The 14,913-nt window shown below is 47.8% G+C and overlaps 2 protein-coding genes and 1 long non-coding RNA gene across 6 annotated transcripts in view; 1 reads left to right on the forward strand and 2 right to left on the reverse strand.

The window, feature by feature from the left end:
* SPECC1L (sperm antigen with calponin homology and coiled-coil domains 1 like) overlaps window positions 1-491 on the reverse strand; it is a 46,342-nt gene extending 45,851 nt beyond the window's left edge. For all 4 annotated transcript variants that reach the window (XM_087913528.1, XM_026717059.2, XM_087913527.1 and 1 more), the window contains exon 1: window positions 398-491. The gene's annotated coding sequence lies outside the window, so the exon portion shown is untranslated. The remainder of the gene's footprint in view (window positions 1-397) is intronic.
* Window positions 492-544: 53 nt separating this feature from the next.
* LOC148124652 (uncharacterized) lies at window positions 545-5,455 on the forward strand. The gene is made up of 3 exons (XR_015739640.1): window positions 545-1,087; window positions 1,266-1,439; window positions 4,694-5,455. It is a non-coding gene; the product is annotated as an uncharacterized LOC148124652 (long non-coding RNA).
* Window positions 4,901-14,913, reverse strand: part of BCR (BCR activator of RhoGEF and GTPase) — a 66,702-nt gene continuing 56,689 nt past the window's right edge. Inside the window, exons 20-24 of the mRNA XM_087913530.1 lie at window positions 13,208-13,347; window positions 12,534-12,668; window positions 10,725-10,830; window positions 8,992-9,154; window positions 4,901-7,716 (exon numbers count right to left, since the gene is read on the reverse strand). Of these exons, the coding sequence (XP_087769656.1) occupies window positions 7,627-7,716; window positions 8,992-9,154; window positions 10,725-10,830; window positions 12,534-12,668; window positions 13,208-13,347 (634 nt within the window). The 3' untranslated portion in view covers window positions 4,901-7,626. The remainder of the gene's footprint in view (window positions 7,717-8,991; window positions 9,155-10,724; window positions 10,831-12,533; window positions 12,669-13,207; window positions 13,348-14,913) is intronic.

The raw sequence follows: 14,913 nt of genomic DNA on the forward strand, positions 1-14,913 counted from the left end.
CATAGCCCAGCTGGCTGGGGAATTCTGGGAGTTGAAGTCCGCCAGGTTGAAAGTGGCCATGGTGGAGACCCCTGTCTCAGAGACCCAGGTGGGGAAGCCCCCCGCCCCCAACTGCCCTTCCCTCGGCGGGAGCCTTCAAGGCCTCCCCTCCCTCCGGGCCCCACAGGCGCGCCTCCCCCGCCCGGGAAGCAGCCCCTCTGCGGGCAAACGGCCAACGCCGCCAGGGCCGCGTCCGCCCGCCGCGCGGCCCTCCCGGAGCAGCTCCGTCGCCGGCCGACCGGCCGGGCCCACCTGCCCCGCGCGCCGAGCTCTGCGGGCCCCAAAGGCCGAGCGTGCCAGAGGACGAGCGGCGCGGCGGGCAGGATCTCCTGGGGATGGGCCGCCGCCCCGGCCTTACCTGAAGCGCAGCTGCCTCCTTCCTCGGAGGGAGACCGGGCGGGCGCGGTGCTCCTCCTCCGGTCCCTCAGCGCGTTGGGCGCTACTGCGCAGGCGCCGACGCGGTCGCGACAGCGCGCCTCGCCCCCAAGCCTGGCGAGGAGAGGGCGCACGCGCAAAGGGAGGGGCGGCGTCAGTCAGCTGCTGCTGCTGCTGCTCTTCGCCGGCTGTGCAGTGCTATTCCCTCCCTTTTTCCTTTCTTTTCCTCCCTCTCGTTTCGTTTCTTCCTCTCCATCCCTCTTTTCCTTTCTCCTTTTCTCTTTTCCTCCCTCCCTCCCTCCCTCCTTTTCCTTCTTCCCTTTTTCTTCCACTCCTCTTCTTTTCTCCTTTTTCCTTCCTTCCTTCCTTTCCATCATTCCCACTTCCTCCCTTTTCCTATTTCTCTCCCTCTCTCCTCCCTCTCTCCACTGGCCGCCCTGCAGGGCTCCGGCGAGCGCAGGCGCTCCCAGGGATCGCGCGGAATCTGAGAAAAAGCGTGAAGTTGCCTTTGATCTCCCTGTTGACGTGGGTCCAAGGGAAGCCCAGGCAGCGACTCCCCGCTGGAAGCCAGCGGGATTTTCAGGGTCAACGAGATGAAAGCGGGAAATGCCACTTTGAGTAACAACCCGATTCAAAGGAGGAAAGGTGAAACTGCCCCCAGGTGGTGACCCAGGTATGAACGGTTTTGCTATCTTATTACCAGGTTGAGATAGGAAAGCCGCACATCCTGGTGTTGCAACCCCTCCGTGGGTTTTGTGAGGGAGCTTCCTGAGAGGCTGTTATGCTTCCAGGTGCCTTGGATGGAATATGAACATGCACACCTGTCAGCACCTCACCTTCTTTTCCTACAGGAGCTGTCCAAGCCAAGGAAAACACACATTTGAGGCCAGGAGGTGCTTCAGGGCAGGTATCAACACACATGGCTGGTGTCTCACCTCAGACCCCATTTTGCTAGAATCAGGCGCCTGCCTTTAAGGACCACCTTGGCAGCCGGCTTCCTGGCCTCCCTGGCAGGAGGGTCTCAGGTAGGGATCCTCAGAAGCATCCTTGGCAGACAAATGCCAGCTGTTTGCGAACGCTGGGGAACAACTCCCCATCCTCACCTCCAAGAGATTACGAATGGCACCTACGATTCACAGCATCCTCCTATCTGGGACACTGTTAGGGCCATAGTTTTTCCTCTTGTTCCCTCCCCAACCTTTGTCATCCAAAAAGTTGAGGAGGGAACTAGAGAAAAAGCTATACCGGACCTTAATCTTACTAATAGAGAAGTAGTGATAGAGGGAGTTGAAGTTGCCGGAATGTTGCGCAAGAATGACCATGTCATATTGAAATTCAATATAATGCAAACCCAAGCAATAGAATATAATCCAACCGGTGTCTTAAATCAGGACAATTGGAAGCTGCCTCTTGTTCTCTTCTCAACAATCCCACCAGGAGTGCAAAGCTGCTTTGAGCATCAAACAGGCTAGTGAGAGACTCAACGGAAACCTTTCCTGGAGAGGAGGAGGGGGTCTTGTTACTCCCTGGGAGACCTTCGTAGGGTGCCTACATGCCACGCTTTGTAGTACACCATCAGCTTCTGTCTTAGGCCTCGGACAAAGCCACTTGAGAGGAAGACTTCCCAACAGGAGTAGGGTGTCTTCTAGTGTAAAACACACACACACACACACACACACACACAGTGTTTTGGAATGTCCACTCCAGAGTGCCCTGCTTCACCCTGGGCCAGTGTTTCTCAACTGTGTCAACTTCATTTTCAGAGTTTATGAGTTTCAGAGTTGATGCAAGACACCGTCAATTTTTCCAGGTTGTTCAAAAAACGTTCAAGCTGAATTGGGTTAAAAGTTTTAGACCAGTGAAATGCAAGAATTAATCAACCAGGCTGGATTAGTAAACTATGAACTTTTCATTGTATAGTTTCCTAGATCCCTTTTGAGGAAGCTACCTGGGGGTCAAAGAGGAATTGCTGGCAAGCCCCTTTTCTCTCCTTTGAGGCTAAAAAGGCAGGGCTGGTCACTTAGGGGAGGGCCCTTTTCGCTGGCCCCCAACATGAATGACGTTGAGCTGGCCACGCCCACCTTGGCTATGCCCCCCCCCAGGTCAAACAAAACCCTAATGCGGCCCTCAATGAAATTGAGTTTGACACCTTTGATTTAGTGCCTTTCAGGATCCCGTTAATGCTGCCTTAGGGATCAAATTCCTCTAGAAAATTCAGTCGGAAGGCATCCAACTTCCTCTAAAAGCTGTGCTTACAAGACACATTGGTATTGGGACTTACACCATTGAGAGTCTTCCAGGTTTACCTTAGCTAACTAGATGGGCTGGATTCAGGGGTAAGATCGTGCACCAGCCATAGATGGTTACAGTCCGTGTAACCGTTTCAACCCCCCACCACTACCACCAAATTCTGTCTCATTTTGGTTATGTCATGCGGGGGAACCAATTACTTTTGGAAGAGTTAGCGGTAAAAGGAAACCAGGCCAGCAAAGAACACGATGGCTGGACACCATCGAAATTGACACCAGCCAGAGCAGCAAACAATTCAAATGAGTCGTGTAAGATCAGAAGACGTGGAAAGAGCTGGCCCATAGAATCAACAAGAGTTGGACGTGACCAAAAGGGTCACATTAGCCATCAACTGGCCTCATGAAGTCCCTCCCTACTGGATTATTTTCCAGACACAAACACGTAACATTATGTGCAAAACCCATCTGCCAATCAAAATAAACCTTAACATGTTGTCTGTGCCAGAGAATGAATCTTATGAGTGGACTAGTGGAATCTCGGTGACTCGAGGCGGCTCTGATGTACCCAAAGCAACACCGTACCTGTTGTCTCCTTTTATGCATGAACAATAATCATACATCTATATTGAAACTATAAATGACCCCACAAAAAGGGCACCAGGCTTTGAACTACGTCAGCAATGGACAATCCTGAATAGGATTCACGCCTTGCCTGCTGTGACTCGTAGCATCCTCCCTCAGGCTCCCAAATCAAACATAGTTGGCCAGCTCTAAGATGAGGGCCTATACTGGTCCAGTAGCTGGCTTTTTAAAAATAGAAATGATGCTGTACTTCAAGTGGTTAGGTGGCCTAGACATCTAGGTATTTGAACAAACAGATCTTTTTAACATTCATATTTTATTGAGTTCTACTGATCTAGGTGAAGTGTTGTGTGTGTTTGCGTATGTATATGTGTGTGTGTGTGTATGCACACACATATTTACACACACACATATTGCTAGTCCATGTATGATATGCCATAAATGAATAAATGAACAATACACTGAAACTAGTGAATAGGGCTTATTTGATAGACATTGAATGGTGGCTAAGCTTTCATGTGATGACTTTTGAGCTGGCTTTGGGGCAGTGGGGCAGGTTTTCTTCTCCCAGTTTGTCTGGCCAATTGTGAAGCTCCTGGTGTGGAAAAAAAGCTTCTGCCTGACAACTGTGACCTTCAAAAATACAGGTAGACCCTTGATCAGTGGATCGGAATCCAAATACCCAAAGATTTGCACGAACCGAATGAGGGGAGAATTGCTGAGGGACAAAACTTATGGGAAAGGACGATCAAAGTGGTGTAAAATTGGCTCTTGACTTCCTTATCATTTCATTGTTAAAAGACGTGGGAGGGGAAGGGTTTTGTAATTGGCCGTCTTTGGATAACACATTTACCCATTAATTTAATCACGGTTTATTCAAACCAGTTTCCTAGGTTTACATAACACACTGAACCACAAACTAATCCCATGGGCTGGATTGGCACAAAATTGCATCCCCTGCAAGATCTTCCAGATGTTGGGGTCTGTATCTCCAGCAGGAAGTCATTCAGAAACAGCCAGAGGTTGTGTGTGGTTCATTCATGTAAGATTAAAACACAGTCGGCTACTTTGCAATTCAGTGTTTTGTACAAATACAGCCACTGGCTGTTTTAAAGTAAAGCAGAGTCAAGGAAAATAATTCTTGGAGCCACTTCACAAAACTAAGGACCTAGAAAAATAGAAGGGATTGGAAGAACTTGAGGGATTTGATGTTGCTACTTCTTGGACAGAAATTGAGCCCCGGGGCTCAGTTCCATTTGAGGCATTCGTTTCTGAAGCACACAAGTATGACTTTTCAGAAAAGCATAGGTTTATAATTAAAACTGAAATGAATGCTTAAATTATACAACCTCTTCCATACCTACATGCCTGCATGTAAAATTTGCCTGGATATCAAAGCAGTCCTTTTGCAGATCTCCAAAACACACACTGTCTTTTCTTTTATCTAGGTTCATTAACTCAATACGGACAGAATAACTATACATAAATCAAAAATGCCAGGAAGAGCAGTCAAGCAGAACAGATTGGCCCATTTCCCTCGGTGGGATGGCTTTGCCAATTCCTGCAGCTCTGGATATTATGGAATAACAATTCAAGGAGGAAACTGCAGCCATTCAGCAATCGTGCTGCTTAAAGGAATCAATAAAATAAATAAATAAAAGCCCTTTAAACTTTAATTTTCAAGACATGCCTCAAGTTCACAAAACAACACTGTGGCTTTCCTTAAACCTGTAATGACTTTTAGTGACTCAAATTAGCTTTATTAACACTCCCAATCTCTACCATCCCATTGGGCCAGCTGTTCATACGAGGCTACTGGACCTATAAGGACGACTTGGAGAGCCTACAATACTTGTCTGAGGACTCGGAAAAGAGGGAAAGGTCTAAGTTCCTTCCACTGTAGTCCAAATACTTCGCTGGCATGCTAGGGCATTTGGGGAGGACCCCTCCTTATTCTGTGGGTGAATCTCTTGATGCCTCACCTTGAGCAAGGCCTAAGAAGGAGACTCCTGGGCCAACACGAATCATTTCAACACGATAACAAGCCATCCTCCTTTTCTCTCCAAGATGATAACCGGGAGTCGTTCAGTTCTGATGAACAAACCTGCTATCTAAATACTTTCTGTCGTCACAACCTGGCTGCCTTTCCTCCGGTCTCTTCATAATGGAGTAACCTACAACAGTTACCTTAGAAGAATAAACATAGGACTGGCTGATGGAATGAGAAAGCTTCTGTCTAGACCAGGGGTGTCAAATTTGCGGCCTGTGGGCTGGATGCGTCATGCACTGGCCACGCCCACCCCCGTTTTAGCGAAAGGGGAAAAGTTGCAATAGGTCACAGAACGACAACATAGTGCCACGAGTTTGACACCCCTGGTCTAGACTTTCATTTATAGGGTTATTGAATATTTGTTGCCTCAAATAACAATAAAATATACGATCACATTCAGCTTTGATTTTTTAAAAATCTTACATGATTCCCCTATTCAGGACCCTTAATTCGCTGAGGTGCACTTCAGAAGGGACCTTCCGTGGATGGACCTTCTCCTTCAACCGACACAAAGGCAGGTTCACTGCCATGGAAAGCTTGATCCTCTTATCCGTTTGTCTGAAAGCCCCTTTCCAGGATAGAAAGTTGCGGGGGGGGAAATCCAGTTTTAACAAAAGGAGGAACAAATATATGGGCACATCAGCAAAAGGGTTTCGTATCTCATCTTCATCAACTGAGGTACATTGCCATCCAAACTAGGACAGCAGAACAGAGTTCTAACTTCTTAGACTTCTGGGAGGAAAAAGCAATACGGGATTCCTATTTAAATATTCCCTGGTATGAGAGATGCTGAGATAGTCAGACACCACAATCCAGCCACTCCCGGGATGGGTTCTTTCCCAGTGTTAAAAGGGCCGAATTGTACAACTCCAAAGATCAGAGCAGAGCCTTAGGCTTCAGTAGTGACTTTAGTCCCCTTTTACAAGCAGAATTCCGTTACTTGCCCAAAGTATGGGAAATTGTGCGGGGACACGCCTCATATTCCCTCTTCATAACCTCTCTGAGCAAAACCAGAATGTCAGTTTAGCTTCCTGGTCTCTCACCCATTGGCCACTCCTGAACATCTCGGTAAAAGTAGCTTTGAATTAACAAGACGAAACTTATGCTTATGACTGCATGGGACTGATAAGGATGTGGTTTCTGTCCATGTGAAACTCCCAAGAGAGACCCCTTCCTGTGTGAGGATTCTGGGCTGCTTCTGCCAGTGTTGATTCCCCACCCCCCAGCATTACAATTCATGAATGATGCCTGTTCAATCTTAAAACAAACGGTTGGAATTTCTGAAAAATATAAAATGCTCCCTCAATCATCATTGTACAAGTTATTAAAACATCTTATCAAAACATCTCTCTTTCCCAGCAAAAACAGGGTGGCAGTGAAAAAAATATTTTCCATTTAAGCAAAAGTCTTTCCAAAGTCCCAACCAAGAAAGAGCAGAGAGGCCCAATCCTGCCCCCCCAATTCCCGCCAGCGGATCTGAGGACTGTTTAGCTGCTGGGAGGGGAGAGGCCGGCTTTGGCCCAACCGCTGAGAAACCCACCATCGCCTGAAGTCCTTACGCTGCTGCTGCTGCTGCGGTCGGGTTAAAACTGGGCACGAGGCCTTCATTGGCGAAAGGGGAGGTTTTGCAGATTATCTTTACGATGCCCGAAGACCTCAGCAGCTTCTCCACACACCTCCCATCCTTTTGTGGCCCACGGAAAAAGGAGAAGGCCTTCAGAGCTGACCATCACCGCCTCTTCCTCTAGTCCCTGGTCTTTATTCTCTTCTGAGTGATTAGAGGATGACTCTTCGGTGAAACCTTCCGCCCAAAGAGAGTCAAAAGATAAAAGGCAAGGAAAAGATTTCTTCTTCTTCTTCAAAAAAAATCCTGATTGTGCATGAAGCTCCTAATTTATTTACTTATTAAAAAGAAACATTTAAATCAAGGTCTAAATTTGCAAGTAGCGGCCATGATGGGATGAACATCCTTGTGGCACTCCCTTAGACTCCACAACGGTGGCCATCGAAGGAGAATCCTTCAGCTCTTCAAAAGCCCCCCGAGAAGGAAAAACTCTCCCCAACGCAACATGAATTCCACTGCAAAGATCCTCCCGGGAATACCTTCGGGTACTTTCCTTCCTCAGACTGTTTGCTCTTCCCGGTTCTTTTCCTGATCGGGTGAAAGGAATCATCTTCCCCTGAAGACAACCGTCTGTCTTCCTCCTCTGACTTCTTGGTCCACAGAGGGAGGGAGGAGGGAGGGCTCTCTCTCCTCCCGAAGGATACGGGAAGGGTGGAAGGTCGGAAGGTCGGAGGGAGGGAGGGAGGGAGGGACGGAGCCTTTGGCTTCTACACCTCAGTGGAGAAAAGGATGCTCTGCCTCTTGCTGTCTGGGGTGGGAATTGTCTCCAGTTGCAGGAAATAAAGGAGAACCTGAACCTGGAACGCAGACAAGAGAGGGGAGGGGAACAGATCAATTGGGGAGGGGGAGCAATGGCGGGCGTGGTTAGGAGAGCCCGGGCGGTTCTCCAACTCTGCAGGCATTCAAAAGGCTGGACAACAACTTGCAAGGATGATTTAACTGACTTTCCTGTACATGCGTTGTCCTCAATTTGCAACCACAATTGGGACCAGGATTTCTGTGGCTCAGCAAGGCAGGTAAGTGACTCACACCTGATTTTGCAACTCTTTTTTTTTTTTTTTGCTGCAGTCAGGTAAGCCATCATCCCGCTTGTTAAAAACGAATCATCACTTCACCATAAGTGAACCCAGCACCGACTTTCTCAAGGAGAGAAACAACCTCGAACTAAGGAAGAATTAATTGACTGGGGTAGGGAAAGCGATCGATCAATGGGACAACCCGACTGACTCTGGAGGCGGTGGATATTCCCTCACTGGAGGTTTTCAAGGAGAGACTGGACAGGCCTTTGTCCAGAATGGTATAGCATCTCCTGCTTGGGCAGGGGGTTGGACTAGATGACCTCCAAGGTCTCTTCCAATTGTTCTTCTGCTATTCTTCGCTTCTCTGATTGACGCTGGTTGGGCAAGTTGCAGAAGAAGATCGCACCACCCTGGGAAGCTACAATCATTGTAAATACACGCTGGATGCCAAGCACCCACATAGCCATAACCCTTTAGACTTATACACCGCTTCACAGGGCTTTCCAGCCCTCTCTGAGCAGTTTACAGAGCCAGCCTCTTTTCCCCAACAATCTGGGTCCTCATTTGACTGACCTTGGAAGGATGGAATGGGTGGGTCAACCTTGAACATTTCTTTGCTCCCAGAACTTACTTTCTCTGGTTTCAATATTCTTCTCCCCCCCCCAGCCGAAAATCAGCTGTGAGGCGCACGCATGCGCAGTGTGGTAAGTTTGCCTGCAGCTCGCGTGCCAGCACAAATGGCTCTGCGTGCCACCTGTGGCAGGTGTGCCATAGGCTCGCCATCCCTGGGTTATGGGCTATTCCCTCATTTTCCCTTTGATCTAAGTGGGTCCTCAGAGAAGTCTGGGCCCCTGTGAAATCCTGAGTTTTGTTGATCAGAAGACCCCAGCAGAAATGAAAGGTCGACGCTTCCTCAGGCCGGTGTTTCTCCATCACGGCAACTTGAAGGTGTGTGGACTTCAATTCCACCTGCTGCCAGGGGGGAATTCTGGGAGCTGCAGTCCACGCATCTTCCAGCGGTCAAGGTTGAGAAACACTGACATTTGCTTTTACCTGGGACATGACTTCGAGTGACCAGCTGTCAGTCATGGCCATCGGATGCATTGGATTTGCAGGAATTTTGCTGTCTTTTTCTGACGGTCTGAGTAATGTTGGTCCAAAAACGGTGGCCAGGTTGTGGAGTGACATTTTGTTGATGTTTTCCTTTTCAGCAACTCTGAAACAATATATAGGGGTAGAAAAGAAAGTTATGATCCAACACAGAGGTATTCAAAGTAGACCCCTCAAGGGGGCACATCCTGGGGGCAATGGAGCAATTTGTAATGACTTGTTGGTGAATCTTGGTCCAGTTTTGGACACCGATATAAAATTAGCAAGTCTGGTTGTTTGTGAGGGTGAAAATATGATTCACAATTGGGAAGAGGGGTAATTAGGCGAGGCAGTTTAAAAGAAACATTATCCTAACTTATAGGACAGGACCAAATGGAAAACAGTGGTCTTGAAAGGACAGATTTGACCTCGCATGTTCTGTTACTGATCCAAATATGTCCAAAATATCAGGACAATTTATGTAAATCCCCAGTTTGAAAAGAAACAACCAAGAGTGGATTTTTTAAAAAAATCCCGTGGCAAAGGAAGAAATAACCCTTTCTGTACAACCATTTTATTTCCTCTTCTTGTAAACTACCAGAAATAGGCTGTTGGTTTGGGCTCCGACTTGGCAATTTGGTTACAAATGTTTTCATCGCCTTTCGAGGAGACATCGTCAGTGCGTTCTGAGTTGTGCTCGTCTGTCCGAACACAGATCTTTAAATACCTTTTTGTGAGATGCAAAATAGCCTGAATGTTTGTTTGTTTGGATATTTCTATATTTTTAAACCAACAGCCTAACTACCAACCCGAGCTTCTAATATTCAAACACATTTCAACTACCAGGAATCACAGAAATTCATTGGCATTCAAACGTCCAATGCATAAAAGCTACTTTGCATCCAGGATGGTGATACATCACCTAAACCTTCCTCAGTCTGTGTTGTCCAGCCTCTGGACCCACCTGCCGAGGTAGGCATAGAACTGAAGAATCCTGCTGCCCCCCCAGTTGCCAACCTTGGCAGCAGTTCAGGGGGAGACTATGGTCCCACGTGTCACCAAAAGATCCAAGGTGCAGAGGGCTGTACCAGCTCCATCCAAAGCCTGCCACAGGACAGTCCCCAGGGTGGCCTCTGCCCAGGTCTGAACTCCCAGGAGCCCAGAGAAGCCATCACTTTCCCCAAAAGGGAAGGTTGGAGCTCTCCTTGTCCCCCTCAGCAAGATTGGGGGAAGGAAGGCTTCTTTGCCAAGGAGGCCCTGCCTCCCCAACCTGCATGGTCTTCGATGCCCCATGGCTACCCAGGGAAAGCCGAGGCGTCTCTCTGGGAGGAAAGGCCAGAGACTGGGGGAGGTGGGTCCGATTTGGCAGCCTGACACGAAAGACCAAAAATCACAGAGATGATCAAACTAGGATTTTTTTAAAAAGGTGTGGGGGGGAGTTGGGTGAGCAGCCCTGAAGCGCCTCCAGCGCTCCTGGCCAGGATGCTTGCGTGAAAGTCTTCATCGGCGGCGGCTGCTCTGCAGGGCCAGGCAGGGCTCGGGAGGGTGTGGGGTGAAGCGGCTCCAGCCCAGAGACCCTGCACGCCGCCACGCCAGGACCCCCCGGGCGTTTTCTTTTTACAACCGGGTCACGTTGGCCGGTGTTCTGGAACGTCCTTGACAACGCTGGGCGGGGAGGAAAGGAGCTTCGGCCTCACCTTTTCAAATGATCCAGGAGGAAGAGGAAGGTGACCAGGTTGGGCTCCGGAAGCGAGAGCAGCAAATTCAACATACAGCTTTCTTTTGCAACTGGGTCAGAGAGCACTAGCGGCAAAGGAGGAGAAAAGGTTTTACAAGGGCAGGTACAGGTGCTAATGCTCACCCTGCCTCACCTGGGAAGTGGGCTGAGGTAAAATAAATGAGAGTTCAGGAGGTATCGCTCTCTCCCTAATTATTTTAGCTTAATTTTAGAAATTCAAGAAAAGGGAGCCTCTGCCAGTGTGAGACTACACAGAAGCCACGAGGCCTCTAAGTGGTGAAGGCATGTAAGCAAGATGAGGAAAAGCCAGTAAATCACAGAGATTATCAAACTAGTATTTTTTAAAAAGGTGGGGGGAGTTGGGTGAGCAGCCCCTCAGGGAGAGGAACTGTTAAGGGAACAGAAGGAGGGAAGTTGGGTCTGAGCACATGGCAAGACCCTTCCCACCCAAAAAGAAAAAAGGCAAGGACATTCGGGGATAACAGAGGTCCCTGAAGCCTCCCCAGCCCTTTTGAGATCCCAGATACAAGATCCCCGGCCAGTGCCTGGCAGCCTAGTGGTGGACATTGGCTACGTCTGGAAAAGAGAAAGAGAGCAAACAGATATACTCTATAATCAATAAAAGTTTGCTGTTATTTTAAATGGGTTTACGTGTGTTCTAAAGAAGGGATCGCCAACCTTTTGGACCTCAGGGACCACCAAACTTATGATGACGGGGACCACTAATATGAATTCAGATTTCTTAAAAACCAGTTTTATGGGCGTGGCCTAATTTGTGGGTGTGGCTTGGTGGGCATGTGATTGGCTGGGCATGGCTTATATGTAAATATTATAAATATTTATGTAAATGTTGATTTTTTTTAATAAAAAAGAGCAACTTTTACCCAAAATCAGGCAAAGCAGGCAGGCATATTGAGTTGCTCACAGAATCACAGATTCATTCAGAGATCTGCATTTCTGCCATTGGCTACCCGAGTCTGTCACATAAAATTTGCTTGCAAGCAAACTCATAAAATTAACTCACAACACTCCATGTATGTAAATATTGAATTTTTTATAAAAAAAAGAGCAACTTTTACCCAAAATCAGGCAAAGCAGGCAGGCACATTGAGTTGCTCACAGAATCACAGATTCATTCAGAGATCTGCGTTTCTGCCATTGGCTACCTGTCTGTCACATAAAATTTACTTGCAAGCAAATGCATAAAATTAACTTACAACACACCATGTATATAAATATCGAATTTTTTATTTAAAAAGAGCAACTTTTACCCAAAATCAGGCAAAGCAGGCAGGCAAATTGAGTTGCTCCCAAAATCACAGATTCACTCAGAGATCTATCTTTCTGCCATCAGCTACCTAAGTCTGCACTGAATAATAGAAGCTTCAGTCCTAAGGAACGTTCTAAGATCTAAAGCTTAGTTAGAAAGCAAGAAATCCAACCATTTCCTGCTTTCTAGGGTGGCGCAGCCTTGTGTTCTGCACAGCCTGGATTAATTGCTTTGGCGGGTGCTCTGGGGGTGACATTTCTCTGCGGATCACCAAAATTTTCTTGCAGGCCACCGGTTGGCAACCACTATTCTAAAGAACACATTGCCTCAGTGTTCAGTTGTATGTGATTTCAGTGTGGCAATTTTTCATGGCTGTGAATGTGTAACCCATAAGCTGAACCTGAGAGCAGTAATACCAGCTCTTCCCACTGCTAGCTGACCACAAAGTAGCAGCTGCCCAGTTCTTCCTCCTTGGACCTGCACAATGCCACTACATACCAATGCCTTCAGCAAAGTTAGGGTAGAGTTCATCTGTGAAGAGAGGCTCTGGCAGCTCCCTAAAGTAGAGTTTGAGTGTTCCCGCAATCGCGTTCACGTCCATCTCGCTCATCATGATGGAGACGTCTTTGTTATCTGCAAGAAGAAACGGAAGTCCTTTGCTTAGGCAGGATAATTGCATGCTCCAGCTGGCAAAAATGTTCTCTCACATCAGTCATAACTGCAGGAAGTTTCCAAATGTGAGAAACATATTCTGTGGATTTACACCCCCTCCTCTCTTTTGTGCAGCTGTTAAGAACTAATCAACTTCTCCATATTTAAGAAAACGGTGATTGCCAGAGATAATGATCGCTTCAAAATTATAATTTGTTTCATCCTGTGGCCTCCACATCTGGTTTAATGGCAACGCCTGATGTGACAAATGGTGACAAGGAATAAACTGAGCAGCAGCACCATTGGATGGATTGAGCAGCCTAGCAGAAGCAACAATATGCAAAATATCTCAGATTATGACATCTCCCAGAAACCAGCAAAGAACAATGTGTGATGGACAGATGGTCCATCTCCTCTTCTGGCCAGATTTCGGTGACTGACCGTAGCAATGGGCTGCGTTGAAAAAACATTGAGCTTATTTCGTCTTAGTAGAATAGGAAACGTCCCAAGTAAATACTCACTAATATCAAAAGCAGCTTTCAAAGCCTGGATATCTGTGGCAACTCCAGAGACCCGGTAAATGCCCACCTCTTCCATGCCCCGACGTTCAATCTCCTCCACACACTGGCGCACAATATAAGGCACCTTGGATCGCTCTCTCCTGAAGACGGAGGAAGTGGTTAGAGAAAACAGGGGCTGCTTGGGGTAACAGCCTTTTGTCCCACAGGGCAGGAGCCATCAGCTCGACCAAATGGCCACCCTACAGACCAGCAGCAGAAAGGCTTCTCAATACGGCGCTATGGAGAATCAGGGGGAAGAATTTTGCCCAAAAGATAAAACATTTTCTTCCTCCCATTAGCAAGTCTGGGGCAAGGAGAATCCTGCTCTTTTCTGGCCCAGCATAACCAATAACAGCAAAATAATTCACTGCATTTGCTCCAGAAGGTCAGGAATCTTATTTATTCAGCAACTTTAATGCTGTGACTGTTTGAACAATGAAGAAAAATACAGATAAACCATCATTTGGTTTATTCGAAATACTGAATATAAATTTTCTGGAAAGCTTACACCAGGACACAGGAAATCCCTTTATGGATCAAAGACCGTTTTCCCATCTTCCCTTCCTGGTAGAAATTTGTGCCGCTAAAGACTTGGAAGATAGTAAACAAAACTTCTTGACGTCAGAAGTCCAAATTACTTAGACATGTTATTCAGCTCTTTGGCATGCTTTTATTAAAATTGGGCGGGGCCCCCCTAAATATCCATCGATTTAGTAACAGTTTCTCAACATTGCTAGCACAATGTTTAAGGAGAGAATGAGCATCCTCAGTTAGCTTGAGGGGTTCAGCAAGGACACCGAGGATCCCAGTCCAGGAGTGATGGGGGCAGGAATCTCTTCTAGGGAGGTTGGAAGACTTCTGAGGGGGGCAAATGAGGCCCCAAGGCCTGTAAGGCCTAAGGTGCCCATTTCCCCCTATAAGCTCCACAAAGCATGCAAGAATATTGTGGGCCCCACTCCCTCCAGAGTAGTGGTGGTGGATCAAACTGGGAGTAAAAATAAACCTCTGGCGATCAGCTGAGAGGAGGAAAAATAAGTCTCCAATGATCAGCTGAGAGGAGGAAAAAAAGCCTCCAACGATCAGCTGAGAGGAAGAAAAATAAGCCTCCGATGATCAGCTGAGAGGAGGAAAAATAAGCCTCAGCGATCAGCTGAGAGGAGGAAAAAGGAAAAAGCCTCTGAGCTAGGGGAAAACCTCGATCAGCTGAGAGGAGGAAAAAGCCTCTGATGATCAGCTGAGAGGAGGAAAAAGCCTCCGACGGTCAGCTGAGAGGAGAAAGAAAAGCACAGGATTGGGAGGGCCAATCCTGCCCAGTGGTGGATTTCTACCGGTTCGGCCCAGTTCTCCTGAGCCGGTAGCGCCCGATGAGCAGCGGAGACCGAATCAGTTCTCTCCACTGCTCTGCTCTTGGGCTCCCATACTCCCCTTTACCCCCTGAATTTGAAGCGCAGCTGCTCTGCGTGGCAGCTGCTGAAGCGACCGGCATCGTGCAGACTTGCAGGAGGTGAGTTGGAACGCCTCTGGCGCCTGCACAAACGCCTCTGCGCCTGTGCAAAGTGTGTGTTTGGCGCATGCGCGCACACCCACCGAACTGGTGGTAAACATTTTTGAATCCCACCACTGCTCTCAGCTGATTGGCCCTGCAGGTCTCAGCTGGCGTGTGGAAA

The sequence above is a fragment of the Pseudonaja textilis genome, chromosome 15 (assembly GCF_049901715.1).
Source record: "Pseudonaja textilis isolate UNSWEBS1 chromosome 15, rPseTex1.2, whole genome shotgun sequence".
Classification (NCBI taxonomy): domain Eukaryota; kingdom Metazoa; phylum Chordata; class Lepidosauria; order Squamata; family Elapidae; genus Pseudonaja; species Pseudonaja textilis.